The 26,878-nt window shown below is 45.8% G+C and overlaps 1 protein-coding gene across 1 annotated transcript in view; it reads right to left on the bottom strand.

Annotated features, from left to right (window-relative positions):
- Positions 1 to 1,933: 1,933 nt before the first annotated feature.
- The window catches only part of ACAD9 (acyl-CoA dehydrogenase family member 9), a 69,633-nt gene continuing 44,688 nt past the window's right edge, over positions 1,934 to 26,878 (bottom strand). Inside the window, exons 6-18 of the mRNA XM_040407492.1 lie at positions 26,660 to 26,738; positions 24,248 to 24,422; positions 22,923 to 22,996; positions 22,642 to 22,717; positions 21,204 to 21,274; positions 15,601 to 15,720; positions 14,915 to 15,043; positions 14,571 to 14,650; positions 12,175 to 12,301; positions 11,755 to 11,832; positions 10,132 to 10,260; positions 2,936 to 3,008; positions 1,934 to 2,157 (exon numbers count right to left, since the gene is read on the bottom strand). Of these exons, the coding sequence (XP_040263426.1) occupies positions 2,057 to 2,157; positions 2,936 to 3,008; positions 10,132 to 10,260; positions 11,755 to 11,832; positions 12,175 to 12,301; positions 14,571 to 14,650; positions 14,915 to 15,043; positions 15,601 to 15,720; positions 21,204 to 21,274; positions 22,642 to 22,717; positions 22,923 to 22,996; positions 24,248 to 24,422; positions 26,660 to 26,738 (1,312 nt within the window). The 3' untranslated portion in view covers positions 1,934 to 2,056. The remainder of the gene's footprint in view (positions 2,158 to 2,935; positions 3,009 to 10,131; positions 10,261 to 11,754; positions 11,833 to 12,174; positions 12,302 to 14,570; positions 14,651 to 14,914; positions 15,044 to 15,600; positions 15,721 to 21,203; positions 21,275 to 22,641; positions 22,718 to 22,922; positions 22,997 to 24,247; positions 24,423 to 26,659; positions 26,739 to 26,878) is intronic.

Here is a 26,878-nt window from a genome sequence, read left to right as displayed (position 1 = left end):
TGACTCTGACTCCCTGTATTTAATGCAGAGCGTGTGCATTATATACACACACACACACACACACACACACACACACACACACACACACTCTGCATTAAATACAGGCAGCCATCCACAGATCTCCCCCCTAAACAGTGCCATCCACAGATCCCCCCCCCCTAAACAGTGCCATCCACAGATCCCCCCCCTCCTCTAAACAGTGCCATGATGGCACTGTTTAGGGGAGGGGGGGGGGGGGGGGGATCTGTGGATGGCACTGTTTAGGGGAGGGGGGGGGGATCTGTGGATGGCACTGTTTAGGGGGGAGATCTGTGGATGGCACTGTAGGGGGATCTGTGGATGGCACTGCCATCCACAGATCCCCCTACAGTGCCATCCACAGATCCCCCTCCCCGACGCTCACAGCAGTATATTTATAAACTACCGTAATCAGTACTTTAACTTTAATCATTGCTCATTGCTGAGCTCTCGATTCTTACTTTGCCTAATAGCTCCGGTAATAGCAGGCAGTGCGGAGGGTGGCGCTCACTCACTGACGTCACGCGCCTGCTCTTCTCACTAGGCGGCGCAGGCGCGTGACGTCAGTGAGTGAGCACCGCCCCCCGCACTGCCTGCTATTACCGGAGCTATTAGACAAAGTAAGATAGCAAAATAAATAATCCAGGGCTTTACTCAACATCTCCTATAGCGACCCCTATAGCTACGCCACTGTTGGTCTGTATTATGGCAATGTAAGTTGTCATAATACAGACCTAGACTCGAGTATAAGACAAGGGGGCTTTTTGAGCACAAAAATATGTGCCAAAAAACTCGTCTTATACTCGAGTATATACGGTACTTTTTCTTGCAACTGTATATAATCAGTATTATAACACCAATAATACCATTCTGTATGGGCTGTATTACACCAACAGATTATCTGATCAATCATTGGTCAGATGGCTTATTACACACACAGATCTTTTGTTATATACACACACCAACTATTGGTCAGATTGGACAGATACTGGTCAGATAATGTATTGGTGTAATACAGCCCTAAGGAGACAGCCCGTGCCCCGCATCACTTCTAATGGCTACAATATACACTATAAGACCCCTAAACCACTAATTGCACCATAAATAACAGACACTGGCAGCTTGCATTCTGCTGTCGATTTGTAACCTAACGTCTTATGCTTGTTTTCTCCTCATGTTATATGATACACTGTTATGCTTTAAAGTGTAACTGTCATATTTTATTTTTTTATTTGCTAGTTTATTAGAGCTAGGCATGTATACCTGAGTTAGTCTGTCAATCATTTCAAAAGATCTGTAATTACCTTATAATAACAGCTTTCATTAATGTCCCTTTCCAATGCTCCCTTAAAAGACAGTTGCTAGGGCTTGTCTGTCTTCCTTTTAGTATAAACAGAAGACAGAGGGGCGGTCCTTCAAACTGCATGCCTGCATTAGGCCTCAGAGTGAGGAGGCGTGTCTCAGTAATCCAATCTGATTGGCTGGCAGGGAGCTGCTGGCTACAGCAAGTGTGTATGGGAAATGAGGGAAAGCAGTTTTGGCCTCAGAGAACTGGCAGAGGAGCCATCTTGAGAAGGTCCTCATATTATAAAAACAGCCGTAACTAAGGGAAAAACTCAAGGAAAACTGGTATGTGAAGAAACTAAAGATTGCTTTATGCATAATGCAGCAGTGACATATGCTAAAAATATAATTTTTTTTATGAAAACATGACAGTTACCCTTTAAATACAAACTGTACATGTGCATTAGTCAAGAAAATGCACCTACACATATAAAAGCATCTCATGAACACAACCCATACATAGGTAAGTTTATTTTGTGGGCTTATAGTACCCCAGTAAACACAAAGATCTCTTATAAAATAAGACTACAAATATGTTTGTGTATTACAGGTTAAGAACAGATAAAAAAAAAAAAGTTGTAGATTTATCAACAATTGTACAAAGTTACAATACACTCCAGACCAGCATCGTTAGCACATCGTGTAAAGTTATATGGACATTCTGCAGCAACTCTTGCTTCTTCTGGCTCGGTTTTTAGAAAGTTCTGTCCAGAGGGTGAGAACACGTATAAGCACGGTTTTCTAGAACATGCTTTGCTATTTTCTTAATACTTTCGTCCTGATTTTCTGGACAATCTGATGAGGAAAAGAAAAAAATAAATAAATGTATCAGGTGTAACAGGGTACAAAGAGGGGGGAGGGGGTTGGATATGCATAGCCAGCCCCACATATTTCATATAATCTGTGCCAGTAAATTGGAAATCTACACCATCTACCTTGCTGGCATAGATTTCAGTTTTGACACACAGAAGCGCCACAATTATTAAAGGGGTTGTCCCACGAAAAATATTTTGCCGTTTTAAAAGCAGCACCTGGATCTGAATTCTTTTGTAATTGCATGTAATTAAAAATTTTGCATAGCCACTGAGTTATATCTGTATAGCGCCATTTGTTCTTTTTTTTTTTTCATTTTTGTCCACCTTACTCAGAAGGCCGCACAAACTCAGTTTCATCCTTCTACTGCCTCCTGGGCTGTGATAGGGAGAGCTGAGACACTCCCCCTGAGCTGTAGCAGAAAGGACACTCTCCTTGAGCTGCTGCCAACTTGATATAAATCTAACAAAGCAATGAATGGAGTCATCTCTGGATCCATGTGCGTTACAGGGCTGGTTCTAAGTTTCTTAGAAATAGATTGTCATGTACTATATATGATGTGTTATTTTCATTTTTTCATTAGTCATGGGATAACCCCTGAGGTGTGACTCCAGCAAAGAATATATTAAGACCGGCGTCTCAATGCCCCCATTTTTAGCCTACACTAGATTCCTTAACAGGGTGCACATCCTATGAATGATGAATCTGGTGAATGTCATCTCCCTCAAAGTGTTTTTGTCTATGTGGTTTTATATCTTACATTTTCCCAGCTGAGCCATCATGTAGCAGTTCTTGAAATAAGCTTCAGAGCAGAACATATTTGCAAGCAGCACCTACAGTAGAAAGAAAAAATATATTATAAGTAGAAATTGTCTACTTTGTGACTATTATCACATATATTACAACATAAGGGCCAATTAGTAGTTATACAAAACATTAAAAGGGTATTTCTCATCCGTATTATTGGGGGACCCAGGCAAGACCACCACTAGGAGGCAGACACTAAGCAAAAAGTGTTATCGCCTCCCACAGGGCCTAAACTAAGACCGTTTTAGCTTGGTGTCTGTAGGAGGCGGCATATCTGCCAATTTATTTTTCTTTCTTCTAGTTATTTTTATGGGTCTATGAGTGGTCACAGCCACCTGTCATCCCAAAAATGAGGAGGGAGACCAGCAGGTCATTAAGCCTCCTGCTTGTTACCTCCATTGCCCATCAGCAATTGGGTCACCTTAACTACCAAGTACCCCCTTTTCTGGTCTAGCTCCCCTCCCCAAGGAGAGCACACCAAAAAAGGTGACTTAGCTGGACAGGGTGGAGCAGAAAACGGTGGAAAGGTATGTATTACCAAAAGCTTACCACTGTTCCTCTGCCTATCCATCCTCCAGAGACCTCTTCTATCCTAGGAATCTGGGGGACTTGGTCCTGGAGGGGATAATGTCCCCTTCTACCCAGAACAGTGACACCATTCTCTTCCCTCTGGCTCTAGGGCATGCTTTCCCAGATCCACTGATGAGACATCTCATCCTGGTCCAGAGTACTCGGCCTGTACCTCCTGAAAATCTCTGGTTATCTTCTGGCTTCGGCCAGCCAGGGAGCATCTTTCCCACGGTATGTGATATCTTTGACACTGAAGCTCCTGTAACGGTCTTTCTGCCTCCTTCCATTGTCGCCTCAGCAGCGCTGAGTAGGTCCCATGGGCCTCAGCTCCAGTCCCCGGCTTAGCTTCTGGCCTAGGCCCTAACTTAGGAGGTGGAGCCGGGAATACTCCTCTTCGGGGCAATACTCTGTTTCTTGGCCTGCACTGCACTCTTCTCCAGTTTTTGTTTTGGCTCAATTTTGCACCTTTACCTGCTTCACCCTTGTCCAACAGCAGATCCTCCAGAACTCTATACAGCTTTACTTAGGGGACCACATTCTAGGCAGATTGGGTAATCTACCCTAATTGGTTCCTCCTCCCTTTTCCTACTGGAAGATTCTTGCCATACCAAGTTTCAGAGCAGTCAATCTGAACCCCTCTGCGTTTCCTGCTTCATTCCACCACCTCACATCCGTGATCCCAGTCCAAGCTTTTTTGTCGGTCCCTAAAATTTTTCCAGGATCACATGGACTTTGATTCCTCATTGTCCCTCCCTTTAAGGCATGGAATCTCCCAGTTAGTTGCTTCTCTGTGCCAAACAACTTTAAGGCTACATGCACACAACAGTGGAAAAAAAGTCAGTTAAAAAACAGATAAACTGTTCACTGTTACCTTTCTGAGAAACTGATGCTAAAAACGGTCCCATTCAATTTTTTTGGGGGGGGGGGGGGGGCTGTCAGACAGGTGAAAACAGACGAGATAGAACATGTTTCATTTTTTGAAGTCTGTTATTCACTGGCCATCAAAAAAAACTGCTGTGTGAATAACCCCATAGACTACCATTGTTCTTAAAACCGACGTGTGACAGCCATTAAAGAAGTTGGAAGAGAGAGATTGTTATCATGCTGTATAGAGCACTAGTGAAACCTCATCTGGAATATTGTGTCCAGTTCTGGAGGCCCCATTTACAAAAAGTTATAGTTAAAATGGAATGGTGCAAAGGCTTGGTAAAAAAAAAAACGGCACAGGGTCTCATGCATAAAATATATCAGGAAAGCCTTAAAGAACTTAATAACCTTGAGCAAAGAAGGAAAAGGGCAACATGACAGAAATTTTAATTATGTTAAAGGTGTAAAAGTTCAGGAGGGAGGTGAAGTGTAACTGCCATTAAATTTTTATTTATTTTTTTGCTAATGTGAAGAAACAGTGACAGGGAACATTTTTGTAATATACTTAATTTAGGCAAAACGTTTATTTATGCTAGATTACTTGGGCTGAAATGTCCCTTAGCAGCTCTCTTTCAAATGAGCGTTGCTAAGGGACATCCATCTTCTATCAGCATAGTACTGTGCTGAATAGAGACTGGCTGTGCTGGGAGCTGCGGGCCTCTGCCTGCCCTTCTCCCTCGTAGCCTGATGGGGACAGGAGCCCGATATGTTTAAATTAAAAAGAGGTTGTGCGGGTTCAGAGCTGAGCCTGGACATACCCATAATTTCACCCAGGCAGCATCTAAAGCCACCATTCTCGTTGGATTCGTTTGACCATTGTGGAGGCATACCAAACCAAGGATAGAGGACTTCCTTTCCAGATCTCTGCTCATTCTATTCGGGTGGTAGGCAACTCTTGGGCTATTAGTCACCAGGCTTTGGTCCTCGAGATGTAGAAGACAACTACCTGATCATCTTTACACACACTCTCTAAATTTTTTAGGGTTCAACAGTTTTGCAGACGCATCACTTGGGTGAAAGGTTCTGCGGACAGCAGTTCGCTGACCTCTTTCCTTCTACAGTTTTTTTTCCCCCCAGCCTTAGGACTGCTTGGAAACATCCCATGGTATTACCTGTGTTCCCCAATGGTACGTATGAGAAAATCTTTTTCTCTTCTGTTCACTGGGGGACATGGCTAACCCAGCTACTTTTTTTTCCCTTTGTTGGACTTGTTCTCAGTTTGGGGATTGTTTGGTTCTGGGTTGTTGTATAGTTCTTTGAAAATTATGCTTCTCCTACTGCTCTTCTACACAATGTCTTAGCTTAGGCCCTGTGGCCCAAGGTAAAGGTTGTGGAACTCGATTTTTGTACTCACTGTAAAATTTGTTTCTCTTCCGTTCATTGGGGGACACAGGCATTGACCATGGGTATAGATGTTGCCGCTAGGAGGTGGACACTAAGCACACAAAGTGTAAGCTCCTCCCTCTTCAGCTATATCCCTTCCTGCAGGGACCAAGCTAATCAGTTTAGTGCAAAAGCAGTAGGAGAAGCCAGACATAAGAAAATCACAATATGTGCAAACCCAGAACCACAATGGCCCATAAACAAAAAACTGGGTGGGAGCTGTGTCCCCAATGAACAGAAGAGAAACAGATTTTACGGTGAGTACAAAAATCTAGTTCTCATCCGTCTCATTGGGGGGCACAGGCATTGACCATGGGACATTCCAGAGCAGTCCCTGGGGTGGGCTTAACTACAACCCCCCTGCCAATCAGAGAACCACTGTTTGCAAAACTCTACGCCCCAAAGAAGCATCAGAAGATGCAAAGGTTTGCACCCTGTAAAACTTAGAAAAAGTATGCAGATTGCCACCTTGCACACCTGAAGCCCCGTGAGGCTCCCACTGCCCGAGCCGAATGAGCAGTCACCTGGAAGGGCGGGCCCCGGTCCTTAACGCGGTACGCTTCCACTAGCCAAACAAATCAATCTGGAAATGGAAGTCTTTGACGCTGCCAGCCCTCGTCTCGGCCCCTCTGGAATCACGAACAGGGAATCCATCCGCCTGAAAGATGCCGTCTGGGACAGATTGATACGCACTGCACGCACCAGATCCAGATTATGGAGGGACTGTTCGAGGATGAGACGGGTCCGGACAAAATGAAGGAAGAATAATCTCATTAAAATGGAATGTTGACACCACCTTTGGCAAGAAGGACTGCACAGGACGAAGGACCACCTTATCCTGATGGACCAACATGACAGAGCCGCGAGTTCCGATACTCTACGGATAGAAGTAATTGCAACCATAAAAGCCACCTTATAAGACAGGAAGCGCAGCGACACCTGCTGCAAAGGCTCAAACGGAGAAGATTGGAGAGAGTTGAGCACTAGATTAAGATCCCAAGGATCCAATGGAGGACAGAAGGGGGGGGGCGCAGCATGCACCACCCCCTGCAGAAAAGTCTGAACCTCCGAAAGTGAAGCTAAATTTCGCTGAAAAAGAATGGAGAGAGCCGACACTTGCCTTTTGAGGGAGCTGAGAGCCAGCCCCAAGTCCATGCCCGACTGCAGGAAAGCCAAAAGTCGAGGCAAAGAAAAACGAACAGCTGTCTCTGCACGCACCAACTAAAGTAGGACTTCAAGTCCGGTGGTAGATTCTGGAAGACGACGGCTTCCTGGCACGAATCATAGTCTGGACCACTGCATCCGAAAAACCCTGAGCCTTCAGTACGGCAGCTTCAACAGCCATGCCGTTGAATGTAGCGACCCTAAATTCGGGTGGAAGATCGGCCCCTGCGACAGCAAGTCCTCCCGAAGAGGAAGACGACAAGGTTTGTCGGCGAGAAGTGCGACTAGGAATGCATGCCACACCCTACGCAGCCAATCTTGGGCCACGAGAATGACGGGCAGTCCCTCGGACCTGATCTTCCTGAGAAGCCGCGGAATGAGCAGTAGAGGAGGAAACGTGAACCGACTCCACGGGATCACGAAGTCCTCAACCTTCTTGTTGAACCGTGAGGCCATGAGATCCACATCCGGCTGACCCCAACTCTCGCAGATGTCCCAAAAGACCTGCGGGTGAAGAGCCCACTCGCCGTGATCGAGACGCTCCCGGTCGTGAAAGTCCGCGATCCAGTTGTCTACGCCTGGAATGTGAACCGCAGATAGTGCTGGAACCTGTTTCTCCACCAAGCTGAAAATCAGTGCCGTCTCCGCCATGACTGTCAGGCTCCAGGTGCCGCCTTGGTGAATATGTTTGCCACCGCCGTGGAGTTGTCGTGACTGCACCCACACTGGACAACCCCTGAGATGGTCGGCCCAGTGTTGTAGAGAGCCGAATCGCCCTCAACTCCAGAACATTGATTGGAAGGGAGCACTCCTCGCATGACCATACCCCCTGGACCGAGATATTTTCCAACACTCACTCCCTCCCTCCCCTCCCCCAACCCAAGGCTTGTGTCCGTTGTTAACATCCTCCAACGGAGAGGGAGAAACGAACGCCCTGATGTCAACATCGGATAGGCCATCCACCATCTGAGGGCCCGGCGCACTGGGGCAAGGAGACGCATTGGCCGATCCAAGGAGTCTGGGGAGCGATCGCAGCTCGACAGAATGGCTCGCTGAAGCGCTCTGGTATGGAACTGAGCATAGGGAACTGCTGAAGATAAGCGTCCTTGATGTCTATCGAGGACAGGTACTCCCCCGGTTCCATGGACGCAATAACCGACCTTAGTGACTCCATCCGGAATCTGCGGACGCAAAGGAAACGGTTGTGCGCCTTGAGGTCTAGAACGGTACGGACCGTCCCCTCTTTTTTTGGGAACCACAGAGAGATTGGAGTAAAACCCCTGAAAACGGTATTGCGCAGGAACCAGAACATTCACACCTTGCTGCAGCAGCGTGTGAATTGCCAGAAAAAAAAAGAATCAGTGGTGCCGGAGGAGACGACCGAAAAAAACGGGACGGAGAGGAGGATTTGAAATCCAGCTTGTAGCCCTCTGCAATGACCTCTCTCACCCACGCATCTGAGATGTGAGCCAGCCAAACATGCCGAAACACATGAAGGCGACAGCCCACCCGAACGGAGGGTGCCGGGAGCCGCCAGTCATGCAGCGGAGCTCTTATGGTTAAAGGACTTGGAGCCCTGTTGACGGGAATGCCAGGAAGGCCGCGGCTTGAAAGCAAGCTTGCGTTTCTGGCCTGCGGCCGACTGATCGGACGCTCCCTTGGGGCCGGAAAAACTCTGAAAGGGACGATAAAAAGGCTTCCACTTTTTTGCCTTATTAGACCGCCCTCTATTCTGTGGTAAATGGGTGCTCTTACCACCTGTAGCGTCCGAAATTATCTCATCCAGACGCTTACAAAAAAGTCTGCTGCCGGTTAATGGGGGGGCCGTCAGGGTCCGCTTTGAAGCATTATCTGCCGCCCAGCATGAGCGCCCGTCCATCCTCCAGGGCCACGCCCCTCGCTCTTAGGTCACCCCCCCCCCCCCCCCCCATGGACTACAGGCAAAGGCTTTGTCGATCCAGCTGCCAGCTCCCTGTGCACGTCGCTGGCACCGGAAAATACCTTAGGACTCGGCGCAGGGAGCCGGCGCATGCGCAGTTGGATCGACGAAGCCTGTGCCAGTAGTCTGCGCGAGATTACGACGCTTGGAAGGAATGACGTCAGGGCAAGTGCAGTGAATAAATTAACTGGTAGGCGGTGCTGGGCTCCGGAACGATGGGCGCGGCCGGGCTCCAACAGATCATGGGACAACTCCTTGGGCTCCTTATCAAGGTAATTTACATAGCAATAAAATCGCTTTTTTGACGAATAAAAGACACACAGAGCAGTAACAGTGGGATCATTCAAGACTGATGGGCACATATCAATATCTCTGTAGGGTAAATCCTGGTGACAGAATCCCTTTGAAGGAGATTGCTGCCCAAGTCCACATGTGGGGAGGAGGGAATACTGGCCGGGGTCCTGGAGGGAGGGTGGAGGGGAGCACTGCTCCTACTCACCTGTCCGACGTCTTCTGCCCCCCTGACTCCATCCGGATCACCAGCTTCGGTATGCGGCCCCTTGGTCAGGGACACTATACCGAAAAAGAGGGGACTTTCGCTGTGGCGGACGTGGTGATGCACTTTCTGGCGGGAGATAGAGGTTTTTACAGGGATCTCTGGTGCTCCTTTTCTTCTAGAGAGCGGGAACGAGCAGGGGGTTTGGGTGACCCCCTGGTCTCCCGTCTCCTGGGTGGGAGTGCAGGCAGTTTTTACCCGGACTGCCTGAAGCTTCCAGCTAGAAAAAAAATTAGTAACGCAGGAAGGTCTGCCTCCTACAGACAACTAAGCTAAAAACTTATTAGCTTGGTCCATGCAGGAAGGGATATAGCTGAAGAGGGAGGAGCTTACACTTTGTGTGCTTAGTGTCCGCCTTCTAGCGGCAACAGCTATACCCATGGTCAATGCCTGTGTCCCCCAATGAGACGGATGAGAAAATGTTTTGCTTAGTGCCCACCTTCTAGTGGCAGCAGTTATACCCATGGTTTCCGCCTAGCAGTGTGAGAATGTAAACAAACAGCCCTTGCCCTGCGATATGCCCCTCAGCTCTGAAACCAGACAATTAACCCATATGAAACATAACCTAGAGTAGTCAAGGTTGTGAAATTAATGAGTATTTGAAACTTACTTCATGATCATGGTTGCGCAGGCCAATGCTGATAGAACGACTCGCTCTAGATATTACTGCAGTCATGGCATACAGATTAATAAGAATATCTGCCACTCGCTTCAGTGCAAGCTGCTCATCCACAATTGTCTGCAAAAAATAAAAAATAATTATTGTAAAAGGATTTGGCCCATCTCAGACATTGATGGAATATCCCTAGATATACCTTTAGACCAGTGTTTCCCAACCAGTGTGCCTCCAGCTGTTGCAGAACTACAACTGCCAGCATGCCCGGACGGGCATGCTGGGAGTTGTAGTTTTGCAACAGCTGGAGGCACACTGGTTGGGAAACACTGCTTTAGACAAATATAAAGATTGGGCAGCACAGCTGTAAGTCAGGTATAGGCGGAGTGCCAGCGGCTGTGAAGGCGATCCCCCTCCAAATAATAAGCGAGAAAAAGACTCCTTGAGAAAGATCCCAGGAAGCGGATCGAAACGTTGCGGGTCTGGTAGATATACCTTTAGATAGGAGTGAGTCCCAGAGGAAGGGCGAACTGGCATAGCCCCTACAGGGAAATTTCCTTGTGGACCGAAGCCCAGAGGCCACCCAAACCCTCCTCAAAGACATCAGCCAGGTACATAACGATCTGATGATCTCAGTATTAATTAACGTAAGAGCACCATGCACTTATGCACCTGGCCAGTGGCCTCAAGTATGCTCCTGAATTCAACTGTATTGCTATGCTTAGGACGGTGATAAAGTTAAATACTGCAGCACTGTGGTATTTGGTTCTGCACTACAGTATTGCTGGCATTGCCTACTTGTGTTGTCCCACCTTCTGCCAATTTTGATCCACCTACAACTTGTGGCCACTCAGGCGCGGTGAGGAAGCTGGCAGCCTGCGAGCGTCTTTCCCTCACCGCGCCTGCGCCAAATGCTAAACGGCACGAGGTTTCACCAGGGCACAGGGCTGGCAGACAGATGCGAGCGCTGCCTGGCACTGTCAATCAGGACTTGGAGGGAGGCGACAAAGGTGGGAGAACGGAGCCTCTAGGAGCAGGAACAACGCCCCCCCCCCCCCTGCTCCTAGAGGCTAATTAGCATATTGTAAACTTTATATTTCTGGCGTAACGGGGGCATACATAAAAGTAGGAATAGGCTAGTTAGGTTTAGCTGACATTAGCACATCGCTAATGTCAGCTAGCTTAATAGGGTTAAATCTGGTGACAGAAACCTTTTAAAGGAAGATTCCACAATTTCAATATTTATGGCCTATCCTCAGCATAGGCCATCAATATCAGATCAGTGAGGCTCCGATACTCCGCCCATCCCATCAGTTTTTTCAAAGTAGCCCCAAAACTACACAGCTCCATCCTTTCTGTAGTGAACAGATCTGGCAACCCCAGCGCTGCTCCCATTGAAGTGAATGGGAGCCGTGCGGCAGTTACAAGCAGTGTCCACTGCACAATGGGTGGTGTAGTTTTCACACCAACACTACTCTGAAACAGCTGATTGGAGGGAGTGCAGGGTGCTGGAACTCAGCTGATATTGATAGCCAGTCCTGAAGACAGGCCTAATCCTTAAGGGGTTAACAAGTAAGAAATAATCATGAAACATAGCAATAATGAAAACAAAGTTCTTACCTTACCAAACCTGTACAGCAGACTTTCCACTGTGCTGCCAAAATTATATGTATTCTCCTCCAGTTTCTGTGCACTTTCCTGTCAATTTAAAAAGTGTAAATCCAAGAAAGTTACTGATATCTCAGCGAAAGTGGTCAGAGAAGCAATAATTAACAAAATAGTGTCTAGGGAGCAGGACAGTTATAATACTAAGTCATATATTAAATGGGTCTACCCATCTTAGGATATTCTTCTATCTTGCTAGGATAAGCCGTAACATTATGATCACAGAACCTGAGAACAAGGGGACACAGTTTTGCATGAGACTCAGGTGAAGGGAAGCTAGAGAGTGTGTAATCAGGAAGCCATTGACATTTCCTAGCAATATGCTGTTACTTTTTGCAAAGTAATAAAAAACATTTAATGTAAAGAATCACTCACTTCAAGACTTGGGTGCACGACTCCATCTTTTCCAGTTAACCCTAATTTGACTTTCCTCCTCATTGAGCTTCCTAATCTCTTGCCTATCATTTCAAAGGCCACAGAAAGACTCCCCTTTCTCAATTCCCTGATTTAAAAAAAATTTAAAAAAAAAGAGCCCACATGCATTACCACAGTATGAATGCAGACAGAATTTACATATAATACATATTACCAACTCAATACATTTCTCGACCACAAATTCCACCTAAAGGGGTTGTCTCATCATGGACAATGGAGGCATATCCTACATTAAATCCCACACCTAATGAATGGGGGGGGGGGGGGGGGCGTGTGCGCGCTACACTCCCATTTACTTCTACGGGGAGCCATCTTGGTGGTGGCCGGACAGGAGTCCTCCAGCCACCACCTTGCCGGGCTCTATTCTCGATATAGGTGTGGGACCCGCACCTATAAGACAATGGGAGCATATCCTAGTGATATGCCCCCATTGTCTATTTAAAGGGGTTGTCCCACTTCAGCAAAAGGCATTTATCTTGTAGACTAATGTATTGTGATTGTCCACATTGCTTCCTTTGCTGGCTGGATTCATTTTGTCCGTCACATTATACACTGCTTGTTTCCATGGTTACAGACCACCCTGTAATCCAGCAGCGGTGGGTGTGCTTGCACATTATAGGAAAAAGCACTGACTTCTCTGGTGGCGGGGACCGTGGGAGCGCACATAGGCTGGCCCTTTTTCCTATAGTGATAGTGTGCAAGCACGGCCACCGCTAATGGATTGCAGGATGGTCATAACCATGGAAACTAGAAGTGTATAATTTGATGGAAAAAGGAATTAAGCCAGCAAAGGAAGCAATATGGACAATCACAATACATTAGTAAGTGCCTTGTATTAACCGTCTCTACATAATAAATTCCACTTGCTGACGTGAGAGAACCACTTTAAAGTGTAACTGGCATTTATTTATTTTTCTTCTTCTAAAGTGTATGGACAGTGATCGGGAACATTCTTCTAATACACTTTATTAAGTGAAGTTGTACATTTATAGTAGAAAATTTGCCATAAAATGTCCCTTATCAGCGCTGTCTAAACGAGTGTTACTAAGGCATTCCTAATACAATACAGTGCAGTTCTAACTGTGAAAACAACTGAGCCCTTACCTGCTGCCCTCACTGCTCCCTCATATACAGTACATTATATTACTATGTGTACCCAAAAAAAGTGTTAACTCCGCTGCTATTTTTATACTGATCAGCGTGGCCAGCATTGACATCGAACAATCCTGCTGTATCCACGGCGCGCTGAATAACTAACCAGCCGCCAAGAGATACATGAGAGAGAGAGCAGTAAGCACTCACTATTGTGAATGCAGGGAGAGGGCTATAGGGACAGCTATACCATGTCACCGTCTCTATATACTGTAGAAGAGCGCTCTACGGGACATTTCAGGGCAAGCTTTAAAGTATATCAGAAGAATGTTCCCCATCAATGTCCCTACACATTAGAAGAAAAATTAATTAATCGCAGTTACACTTTAAAGGAATTTTTTAAGCTTAAAAAAAATACAAAAAAAAGTACCTATGTGTGTGTGTGCATGCTTACCAGATGATGCCACTAGGAGTTATTATTCATTATCCTGCCCAGTTGTTTTAATGCTGACAGATTTGCCGTGGGCAGAATTACCAATGTAAAGTACTACAGTTCAATACTAAGACACAGCTCTGCTACTAAGACAATTTTCTGTCTAGTATATCGTTCACTATTCATTGTAACAAGACATGTATTTCATGTTGTGGAATGCCTATACTAGAACCACTAGTGAAGAATACAAGGATTTTGCATTTGTTTCTTTTAAAGGGGTTGTGCAAGAATGTTTTTTTTTTTTTTTTGGCAACCCCCTCCCCATTTCATCATACCTGTAGATGGAAGATTACTTACCTGCCTTCGAGTGCTGGCTCCCTGCTCCTTCTTCCGACCTGCCGGATTCCCCTTGCACCATGTGACTATTTGTCATGATGTAAGGGGAACCAGTCACTGCCCCGGCCAGTGATTGGCTGCAGTGATGTCAAACTGGATGTTTACGGTGAGGTTGGCCAGCGGAGCATCGCAGGCCGGAAGGAAAAGGAGCAGGGAGCCATCAACAAAAAGCAGGTAAGTAATCTTCCCTTTACTGACCCTCACCCGGTTTTTATACTCACATTTGCTGTAATTAATGTTGTAGTTGATTGCATACATTAGCCCTTGGAGCCTGCTGTTTAAAACTGCAGGTACCCGTGGCTATGGCGGATACTGCACTTGCGAGAATGTGACATATTTAAAGTCCTGACCGCCGATGTACATAGTCGTAGGGTGGCCAGAAACAGGTTAAAAAAGGATTAACGATTGCACTTACTTTAATTTATCAGTCAAAATCCTTCCTGCATGCTGCATCCCTGTGAGGGCAATATACATCCGCAGGATTTCATTGGTCCCCTGAAACCAAGGAAGCATGCAGAGTTACAATGCACTGGGTATTAGCAATGCTAATAATTGTCAGCAAAAGAGAGTCAAATGGGAAAAAAAGGACAATGATCCATGTATAAGACCAATAAAACTGGAGATTTTACTCCAAAGTTGCACTATATATGCATGCACTGAGTGAATTTGTAAAATACAGCCTACAATACTAATGATGTCACATCAAAGAAGCTTCATCTCCGTAGGTAATTGTCCGGAATAAACAAAATCAAAACTCACCTCAAAAATAAGAAGAATGCGACTGTCTCGTAGATAACGTTCGTATGGATAATCCTTCATATATCCCAAGCCCCCAAGGATTTGCAGTGCCTCGCTGACACACTGCCATGCCCCTTCAGAGCTGAACACCTAACACAAAAAAAGAAGAAGCAGCTGGAGAGTTACCTGGACTTCTAGGTTGCCAGAATAACATGGACTAGTAACAAATTCATATACACAGCGTGCAGTAAGCTCCCTCTAGTGGTGAAAAAACACAGCTAGAATTGTCTCATCACTGTCTGTGCATATGGTGATGTGTATCACAGACTCAAAGCTCTAACAGATGTATAGATTATGAAATGAATATAGACAGGAAGACCTCTCTGACCGCTAATATTGAAGACCAGATTTTCCTGACAACTGCTTACAAGAGTCTGCAAACATGCAGAGAGCCTGTCCGTGTACTAGATTTCAACCAAAGCCAATCTGTCTTTTATGGGTTTGCTTTATAACAACCCTTTCGATGTAACTTTTATGACATGCAAATTAGTTGTTAAGATTTACCCGATTTTGTCTGCAACCACCATTAACAAATGTGTACTGTAATAGGATACGGACAGCAAATCTAGTAAGGATCCTTCACAGTCTTTGCTGTTTTTTTCTGGCAGAAGTGTTGGGAGATAAGAATTTTCACGTCTGAAACTTACCTTAACCATGGCTGCTTCAACTGAGCAATCTGGAAACCCAGGTCGGTCCATCATGCCAGCTGTGAGGTACGCCATGCTTTCCATCACATAAGCCTTCTCAGCCATGAGAGCAAATTTCTCCTACAGAATAAAAATTATTACAAATAAACATGGAGGATGTCATCTCCATTGATTCACAGCATGTAGTTGGCATTATATTACATTTCTCATATATTGGGTATATAACTATTTGTCTAGTACACGGGTGTCAAACACAAGGCCCGCGGGCCGAATCCGGCCCGCCAGACCTAGTCATGTGGCCCGCGCAGCCGATATGCGGCAGGCGAGCGAGCTGGCGGCGGCGGCTGGGCACAGGGAGATGAGCGCTTCCATTGTGGAAGCGCTCATCTCCAGTCATCTGTATCGCCGTCCTCAGGACAGCGATACAGATGCCTGCCTGTGCTGCGGTAGGGGAGGGAGAGGCGTGTCCCTTTCCCTTCCTCTGATAGACTGCAGGCACTAGGCCGGCAGCCTATCAGAGGCCGGCGCAGGCAACGCGATGACGTCATCGCGCTGCCTGAGCCATACAGCGTGGGACACAGGCCAGAAGAGGCCTGCATCGCATCACTGACATGGAGGTAAGTATGTGGTTTTTTTTATTATTTTTATTATGTACAATACGATTACTGGCAAAGGGGGGGCTGTTTGTGATTACTGGCAAAGGGGGGGCTGTTTGTGATTACTGGCAAAGGGGGGGCTGTTTGTGATTACTGGCAAAGGGGGGGGCTGTTTGTGATTACTGGCAAAGGGGGGGGCTGTTTGTGATTACTGGCAAAGGGGGGGGCTGTTTGTGATTACTGGCAAAGGGGGGGGGCTGTTTGTGATTACTGGCAAAGGGGGGGCTGTTTGTGATTACTGGCAAAGGGGGGGCTGTTTGTGATTACTGGCAAAGGGGGGGCTGTTTGTGATTACTGGCAAAGGGGGGGCTGTTTGTGATTACTGGCAAAGGGGGGGCTGTTTGTGATTACTGGCAAAGGGGGGGCTGTTTGGGATTACTGGCAAAGGGGGGGCTGTTTGTGATTACTGGCAAAGGGGGGGCTGTTTGTGATTACTGGCAAAGGGGGGGCTGTTTGTGATTACTGGCAAAGGGGGGGCTGTTTGTGATTACTGGCAAAGGGGGGGCTGTTTGTGATTACTGGCAAAGGGGGGGCTGTTTGTGATTACTGGCAAAGGGGGGGCTGTTTGTGATTACTGGCAAAGGGGGGGCTGTTTGTGATTACTGGCAAAGGGGGGGCTGTTTGTGATTACTGGCAAAGGGGGGGCTGTTTGTGATTACTGGCAAAGGGGGGGCTGTTTGTGATTACTGGCAAAGGGGGGGCTGTTTGTGATTACTGGCAAAGGGGGGGCTGTTTGTGATTACTGGCAAAGGGGGGGCTGTTTGTGATTACTGGCAAAGGGGGGGCTGTTTGTGATTACTGGCAAAGGGGGGGCTGTTTGTGATTACTGGCAAAGGGGGGGCTGTTTGTGATTACTGGCAAAGGGGGGGCTGTTTGTGATTACTGGCAAAGGGGGGGCTGTTTGTGATTACTGGCAAAGGGGGGCTGTTTGTGATTACTGGCAAAGGGGGGGCTGTTTGTGATTACTGGCAAAGGGGGGGCTGTTTGTGATTACTGGCAAAGGGGGGGCTGTTTGTGATTACTGGCAAAGGGGGGGCTGTTTGTGATTACTGGCAAAGGGGGGGCTGTTTGTGATTACTGGCAAAGGGGGGGCTGTTTGTGATTACTGGCAAAGGGGGGGCTGTTTGTGATTACTGGCAAAGGGGGGGCTGTTTGTGATTACTGGCAAAGGGGGGGGTGTTTGTGATTACTGGCAAAGGGGGGGCTGTTTGTGATTACTGGCAAAGGGGGGGCTGTTTGTGATTACTGGCAAAGGGGGGGCTGTTTGTGATTACTGGCAAAGGGGGGGCTGTTTGTTATTACTGGCAAAGGGGGGGCTGTTTGTGATTACTGGCAAAGGGGGGGCTGTTTGTGATTACTGGCAAAGGGGGGGCTGTTTGTGATTACTGGCAAAGGGGGGGCTGTTTGTGATTACTGGCAAAGGGGGGGGCTGTTTGTGATTACTGGCAAAGGGGGGGCTGTTTGTGATTACTGGCAAAGGGGGGGCTGTTTGTGATTACTGGCAAAGGGGGGGCTGTTTGTGATTACTGGCAAAGGGGGGGCTGTTTGTGATTACTGGCAAAGGGGGGGCTGTTTGTGATTACTGGCAAAGGGGGGGCTGTTTGTGATTACTGGCAAAGGGGGGGCTGTTTGTGATTACTGGCAAAGGGGGGGCTGTTTGTTATTACTGGCAAAGGGGGGGCTGTTTGTGATTACTGGCAAAGGGGGGGCTGTTTGTGATTACTGGCAAAGGGGGGGCTGTTTGTGATTACTGGCAAAGGGGGGGCTGTTTGTGATTACTGGCAAAGGGGGGGCTGTTTGTGATTACTGGCAAAGGGGGGGCTGTTTGTGATTACTGGCAAAGGGGGGGCTGTTTGTGATTACTGGCAAAGGGGGGGCTGTTTGTGATTACTGGCAAAGGGGGGGCTGTTTGTGATTACTGGCAAAGGGGGGGCTGTTTGTGATTACTGGCAAAGGGGGGGCTGTTTGTTATTACTGGCAAAGGGGGGGCTGTTTGTGATTACTGGCAAAGGGGGGGCTGTTTGTGATTACTGGCAAAGGGGGGGCTGTTTGTGATTACTGGCAAAGGGGGGGCTGTTTGTTATTACTGGCAAAGGGGGGGCTGTTTGTTATTACTGGCAAAGGGGGGGCTGTTTGTGATTACTGGCAAAGGGGGGGCTGTTTGTGATTACTGGCAAAGGGGGGGCTGTTTGTGATTACTGGCAAAGGGGGGGCTGTTTGTGATTACTGGCAAAGGGGGGGCTGTTTGTGATTACTGGCAAAGGGGGGGCTGTTTGTGATTACTGGCAAAGGGGGGGCTGTTTGTGATTACTGGCAAAGGGGGGGCTGTTTGTGATTACTGGCAAAGGGGGGGCTGTTTGTGATTACTGGCAAAGGGGGGGCTGTTTGTGATTACTGGCAAAGGGGGGGCTGTTTGTTATTACTGGCAAGGGGGGGGCTGTTTGTTATTACTGGCAAGGGGGGGGCTGTTTGTTATTACTGGCAAAGGGGGGGCTGTTTGTTATTACTGGCAAAGGGGGGGCTGTTTGTTATTACTGGCAAAGGGGGGGCTGTTTGTTATTACTGGCAAAGGGGGGGCTGTTTGTTATTACTGGCAAAGGGGGGGCTGTTTGTTATTACTGGCAAAGGGGGGGCTGTTTGTTATTACTGGCAAAGGGGGGGCTGTTTGTTATTACTGGCAAAGGGGGGCTGTTTGTTATTACTGGCAAAGGGGGGGCTGTTTGTTATTACTGGCAAAGGGGGGGGCTGTTTGTTATTACTGGCAAAGGGGGGGCTGTTTGTTATTACTGGCAAAGGGGGGGCTGTTTGTTATTACTGGCAAAGGGGGGGCTGTTTGTTATTACTGGCAAAGGGGGGGCTGTTTGTTATTACTGGCAAAGGGGGGGCTGTTATTACTGGCAAAGGGGGGGCTGTTATTACTGGCAAAGGGGGGGCTGTTATTACTGGCAAAGGGGGGGCTGTTATTACTGACACAGAGGGGCTCTTATTACTGGGGGCTGTTATTACTGACACAGAGGGGCTGTTATTACTAGGGGCTGTTATTACTGGCACAGAGGGGCTGTTATTACTGGGGGCTGTTATTACTGGCACAGAGGGGCTGTTATTACTGGCACAGAGGGGCTGTTATTACTGGGGGCTGTTATAACTGACACAGAGGGGCTCTTATTACTGGGGGCTGTTATTACTGACACAGAGGGGCTGTTATTACTAGGGGCTGTTATTACTGGCACAGAGGGGCTGTTATTACTGGGGGCTGTTATTACTGGCACAGAGGGGCTGTTATTACTGGCACAGAGGGGCTGTTATTACTGGGGGCTGTTATTACTGACACAGAGGGGCTCTTATTACTGGGGGCTGTTATTACTGACACAGAGGGGCTCTTATTACTGGGAGCTGTTATTACTGGCAAAGGGGGGGCTGTTATTACTGGCAAAGGAGGGGCTGTTATTACTGGCAAAGGGGGGGCTGTTATTACTGGCACAGAGGGGTTATTACTGGGGGCTGCTATTACTGGCAAAGGGGGGGCTGTTATTACTGGCAATGGGGGGGCTGTTATTACTGGCAAAGGGGGCTGTTATTACTGGCAAAGGGGGCTGTTATTACTGGCACAGAGGGGCTGTTATTACTGGCACAGAGGGGCTGTTATTACTGGCACAGAGGGGCTGTTATTACTGGCACAGAGGGGCTGTTATTACTGGCACAGAGGGGCTGTTATTACTGGCACAGAGGGGCTGCTATTATCTCCAAATACTTATTATGAAATCTCATTAGGATAAAACACAACATCAGCTCCGCCGAGCCCCCGGCCAAAGTGTGGAAGTGGCGTCCGAGATCCCCAAGGGCCAAGCCAAGTAACTAAGTTTTCCGGCCCTTTGAGGGCTGATGCGGCCCCCGATGAATTTGAGTTTGACACCTCTGATCTAGTACATTTGAACGTTAGATTACACTGCATTTACATTGACACCTCTCTTACCATTTTATATGTGTATAAATTACAATTATTTTATTAATAATAAAATCCCCTATTCTGAAGTCTTTTGAACTAAAGCTGCATAAGGCAGATCACAGAACTAGAAGATTCTAGAACGGCTGCCATAAAGACATGTTCCTGCAAAAAAAAGGACAATAACTAGTTCTGCCATGTTGTCAAAGAGCTAGGGCTGGAGAGACACACTAAAAGTACAATATTTTAGACTATAAGACGCACCTAGGTTTAGACAACAGAAATCAGGAAAAAAAAAAAATCTTCCCTGGTAGTTTAGTGAATGACAATGACAAACATTTGTAATGTGCTTTTCTCACAGGGGTGCAAAGCTCAGGGATAGTTGTGCGGCTGGGGAGACTCCCTGGGAAGCCAGTGGCTGCCATATAGGCACTAAGAAACCTGAGCACCCGGCGGAAACCCATGGAGAGACCATATAATGTGCCGGACATTTGCACAACTCTATTTGGTGAGTGCATCTACCACCAACGCTTTCCTATCTAATGTAAGGTTTGAAACAATGGAGCACCTTTTGTGTTGTTGTATTCCATAGCATTAGCATGGAGAGGACTTTGTTTTTCACCGCCCTCTCCGTCAGGCTCACCCTCCACTCCTGCCTGCACTGATCATACAGATTGTTGTCAGGCAGGGAAGGAGGTGTCCAGATACACACCACTCTGTATGAGCGCTCTGCCTGATCATTAAGGAAGCAGTCAGGGAAGTCTGGCACTGCTGGACCACCTTAACTGCAGACTACATAGGCACTTTTAAGCCAGAATTTTTCTTGCCAAAATAGTACATCGTATAATTAAAAAAAAAAAATACAGTACTTCCCGTCCCAGCAAGATTAAAGTGGCCGCCAAGACTCTGTATTGAATGTGGATTGCAACGGTACTTTCATATTTCAGTTGCCTCCTCAGTATTGACACAATTAATGTTAAAAATGGATTCTGAAGACTGCTTACCTGTATAAGTTCAAAGTCACTGAGTTTCTTGTTAAACTGTTTCCTTGTGCAGGCATATTCTGCTGTCATTTCTAGATTACATAAAAAAAAAAAAGAGAACATTACCATGAAAAAAAATAAAAGTGTTAACAGATGAATGGAACGTATTGATAAAATGATGCAAAGTAAACTGATATAACATTCAGTATTACAAATAACCAAAATCAGACTAAACATAGGGCAGCCAAATCTCACTCACTCAGGTCTTCTAAAGAGAAAAACTCATCACTGCTCACTTATGTTTTGACGATTATATTTTCAGGAAGTTGAAAGTTACCGACAACATAAAACAAATATTTGCTTCAGCAAATCTCTACATGGTCCTTTTGTGTACACAAATCTGAATTGTATGCTGAGAAATACTAGCATTAGGTTACAAAAAGCTGGAGCTGCACTAGCCACAGATTCTGGTCACAACATATATCCCCATGGTTCTGTCAAGACCAGCATTAGTATGGATAATGGGTCCATGGTCTACATTTTGCAGGCAAGTATAGGAAATATTCTATCTTTTTGCAGAACGGAGGTACGGCTGCAGAAAGCACAAGCATGATCCCTGTGCTTTACACATCAGTAAGCCCATTCTGCAAAAAGAATAAGTCTGCAAGATGCAAACCGTGGACCCATTGAATTTAATGGGTCCGCAAAAAAATGTGGACGGCACACAGACTGCACCCGTATTTTGCAGATCAGTGGTTTGTGGATCGCAAAACAGACACAGCCGTGTGCATGAAGCATAAGGGAGCTGGGACTACCACCTTTCTCTAGAGAGCAATTAACTCAGCTACGTATAGCGTACTATATAGGAGATGGAATGCTTACAGCTGAATGACATTACTACCATGAACATCCTGAGCTGCTCTTAATTGGAGGACCACTTGTCCTTAAAAGATGACTATTTCATCCTTCTATGCGGGTTGATATCCTGTTTTCAGCAGGGTATTACAGGACTACCGCCACCTGCTTTCAGTGGGAGTACCAGGGGTTTTGTGATATTCATTTTATAAAGTGTATTACAAAAATGTGTTTATTTTATTTGGCACCATAATTTTTGTTTGCAATTACTCAAAAATATATAAAATACCTCTTTAAACAATAGTACTGAGCGGGAACATGTGGCTCACTGATAGTTTCTGCTTCCCTCACAGCAAGCCCAGGGTTTGAGACATGGCAGAGCCAATCCAAAGAAAATTACAGGACTCCATAGAGCAGAGCAAGGACTCCTAAGCAGAGCAACGTTACTGGTACAACGGACACAACCGCGCAGATTAGTACTGAAATACTGGCAATGTCAGCACTGAATGGATTGCGGTATCGATATTCTGATGCATGGTGCAACTGTAAACACTAAATAAACTGATGGAAGAATGATGGCTGTGTTAGAAATAGGTCACATTACCTATCAATTTCTTAATTATTCCTGCCGAGGCACTGCCCATACTGAAGCGACCACTATTCAGAATATTCATAGCTACCTGAAAAATAAAATTTTTTATTTTTTTTTTAAAACATTTGAAAAATTACATTTAGTTGAAGAAGAGCAGATGATGTATGTGACAAACAGTGGAGTATGAGATGGAGAAAAGTTTACATTGTAAAAGGGGAACCCAGAATGAATAATTTGAATATAGACAGAAAAAGGAACCGCTAATCATGAGGATAGAAAGAAGTAAAACTCACTTTAAAGCCTCCTCCAACTTCACCGATGACATTCTCAATAGGAATCCTAGTGTTCTCAAAATGAAGCTCACAAGCTGTAAGATAATTCAAGTAAATGAGGAGAAAGTCACAAAAGAGCAGCATATTACTAATAGTCGTACAAGGTACAGTCCCAGTGGGAAGAGCATTGATTGACTTTTAAGACCTGGTTTATCGAACAGACATTATTCCAAAGGCACCTCTGCAACTGGTTTAAAGTGACTGAAAAACTCAGGACAAGCAAACTGAGGCAGAGTTCTGATAAATTTACCTCTGTGAATCTCCTCCATTGTTCCGGGGGCTGCCCCTAGAGGGCCTATGGGGGCTGCATACGCTTTCACATTGAACTAAAAAAAGGACAGTATTTAATAGCTCCCTCTAGTGGCAGCTGAGGGCAGCAAGAACATTGAGGGTCATTTACTATTATCCCTACACAAGAAACTGTCGTAAAAAAGTCAAAGAGGGGGTTCCTAACTTTTTCAACATCATTGTGCCTAAATTTAGGAGCAAGTGGCGTTTCTTAGCTACACTCACCACTTTCTGAAAAGAGGGCATGGAGGGGGATAGGCCCATCGCCCCACATATTTGTTATTATTGACACCAGTTTTCAGGTATAAATGATGACTGAAATCAATGCCATCTTCGAGCTGGTGTAGATTTCAATCTAGGTGCATGGACTGTAGGATGATGCGCTTAACTTATGATAATTTGTGCCCCTCGTCATAAATTAAGGGCATCCTCCCACGGCACAGGGGGTGGCAAAACCGGCATAGCACACGCCATTCTTTGATAAATGCCCCCCACTATGTTTTGAATCCATGTCTACGCAGTTGAACTGGATCGCAGAGTCAGAAAACAAAATTCTGACATCTATAAAGATATATTCAGAAATTAATGTTAAAACGATGACGATGATAAAAGCTGGATTCTAACAGGGAGGTTTTGATGTTTTTTTTTTCTTTAATCAAACAAGGGTGGATACAAAAGAGAAGTACAAAACTTTTTCATCCAATTTTGGAGGGGAAAAAAAGCCTAAAATATTACTGATCTATTAGTGTTATTAAGGTATGTACACTGTGAGGACATGTACAGTTACATGGCTCGGGGGTCAGAGATTCAGTTTTCGACCACCACCAATATGCACAGGCAGACTAGTGCTAAGACTCCACAAACCAGCGTCACAAGCTGCAGGACTGTATGTTCTTCTCATAGGGATGAGACGGGAAAGGAGTCCAGATTATTATGTAGCCCTAGTCCTTGTACTGAACAGTCAGAATTTCACACTGATGAGAGAGAAATGTTCTTACTGTTTGATCCTCTGATCCCTAACTTATCCTCAGGCTTTCCATGAGTGACACCACCAAACGCCCGCTCCACGATGAAGGCTGTTATTTTATCCTTTGTAGTTCCATCTTTATCTACAACATCTGTCCTTGCAAATACGGTAAATATGTCTGCCAGGCCTCCATTAGATATCCAGATCTGGAAAGAGGATACAATTTTAACATCCAACACAAAGAAACACACACATTTAATAACATGACGCGAATGTCTAAACTACTGATTAGGGATGAGCGAATCGATTTCGGATGAAACATCTGAAGTCGATTTGCAAAAAACTTCGTTTCAATACTGTACATAGCGAGCGCTCAGTACAGTATTAGAATGTATTGGCTCCGATGAGAGACTTCGGGTAATAACTTCAGAAATAAATTTCTACTGCTAAAAACCCTTTACCGAACTCTGTTTCAGTTCCAAGTGGTAGACTCGCTGCTCACTGGATGTGCAGCACAGGACCTCGCTCCTGCGTAATGATGTTACACAGCCCTGACTGGAAGCAGCAGGACCTGTAAAACGTCCTCACGCTGGAGTGCAGATCCTGTCCTGTGCATCCAGTGAGCAGCAAGTGTTCCCCGCGATGCAATAAAATGGATGAGGAGAGTTTTTTGGTTTTTTTTGCACAAGAAGAGTGGGGAAAGGGGGCATTAATAATACTGTGGTCTCTAATGGGGGCCTTATTAATACTGGGGGCCACTACAGGGGGTCTTATTAATACTGTGGGCCACTAATGGGGCATTACTAATACTGGGGGCCACTAAATGGTACATTTTTAATACTAGGGGCCACTAATGGGACATTATTAATACTAAGGGGCACTAACGGGGGCACTCATTCTACTGGGGCCTGTGTTAAGCCACACCCCCACAGTTTAACTTGACCGTTTTTTTTTTTTTGTATTCATGTTAAATTGCAGTGTTGGCACTTTGTGATAAATAAGTGGGTTTTGGGTTGCAGTTTGGGCTCTCGGTCTGTAAAAGGTTCACCATCACTGCGATAGTATGCGTTTGTAGTCTGTTTCCATGGATACACATAGGTCTGAATTTGAGCTGCTGATGCAAAAGGCAGGAAATTTTTAACTAAGGGTACTTTCACATTTGCGGCAGAGGAATCCGGCAGGCAGTTCCGTCGCAGGAACTGCCTGCCGGGTCCATCAAAACGTATGCCAACTGATGCCATTTTAAGACTGATCAGAATCCTGATCCGTCTTACAAATGCACTGAAATGCCGGATCCATCTTTCCGGTGTCATCAGGAAAAACGGATCCGGCATTTATTTTTTTCACAAGTGTTCCAGATTTTTGGCCGGAGATAAAACCATAGCATGCTGCGGTATTATCTCCTTCCTGATCAGTCAATAAGACTGAACTGAAGACATCCTGAACGGATTGCTCTCCATTCAGAATGCATGGGGATAAAACTGATCAGTTCTTTTCCGGTATAGAGCCCCTAGAACGGAACTCAGTGCCGGAAAAGAAAAACACAAGTGTGAAAGTACCCTTTGTTAGTTGCTTCTTTTATTTCTGGTTGCAAAAATGGATATAGGTTTTAAGTAAGGCAAAAGGTACACTCCATGAAAATACAATGTGTTATACTTCGAGATGAGTGAATCGAATCCCACGAAGTAGAATTCGATCCGAATTTCAGGATAAATTCGATTCGCCTCGAAGCCGAATTTCCTCGTGCTTCGTGTAAGCAAATCAATTTAACCTGAAATAGTAAAAACTATTTGCTCACAATGGGCTGCCAGCCGCCATCTTGATTGAAGATCTCGGCCAAAATCCCGTGTATGGTGACGTATAACGTCGCCACGTCGGCCAGCGTGGTCGGTGAATCAGCAAAATCGAACTTTAGAAAAATTCGCTCATCTCTAGTTATACTGAAGAGGCAGCACATGACTTCGGTCTTTGATACACTGTAAGGCACAGGACCTCAGTTTTTCCAGGAGTGTTCCTTTAAATTGACATTTGTGATTGTGATTTAACCTAGAACTTTATGAACAAATATTACTTCTCTGTTCCTAATCAGAGAGAGTTATAATCAATTTAATTTCTATTTACTGTCAAAATCTAAGGGTATACACAGCGATTTAGGGAGCGAATATGAATTGGGTTGCAGTCCGACTTGCACGTTTGCCATGACTGACATGCAAATTGCAAAAAATCCAGCAGTGCTGGATTTTTTTTTGTGACTTGCATGTCGCAGCCAACGTGCGAGTTGCGCTGCAACCCCATTCATTCCTATGCCGTGCTATAGTGTGATCTGTGGTCGATAATTCTAATGTGTTGGCATTTGGTTGTTGCAGGTTCTATAAAACTGCTGGCATTTCAGAAAACGGGGCAATGATGTGTAATAGTCAGTATTAATTAATCCATATTTTACCTTTGAGCCATTGAGGATATAATGTTTTCCATCTTCACTTAAAGTGGCTCTAGATTTTATTGAAGCAGCATCGCTCCCACTGGATAGGGAAATAAATTATTAGTATTGGCACCAGTAATGACAGATTGCCTAATATGCTCAGTCTGATAATCCATATCAACCTATAGCTGAACTTTGGAATAAAAAGCATTTATCAGCTCAGTAACTCTGGAGCCTCGG

The sequence above is a fragment of the Bufo bufo genome, chromosome 9 (assembly GCF_905171765.1).
Source record: "Bufo bufo chromosome 9, aBufBuf1.1, whole genome shotgun sequence".
NCBI lineage: Eukaryota > Metazoa > Chordata > Amphibia > Anura > Bufonidae > Bufo > Bufo bufo.
Note: the sequence above shows the minus strand (reverse complement) of the source record. Positions and strands in the feature narration are given on the sequence as shown.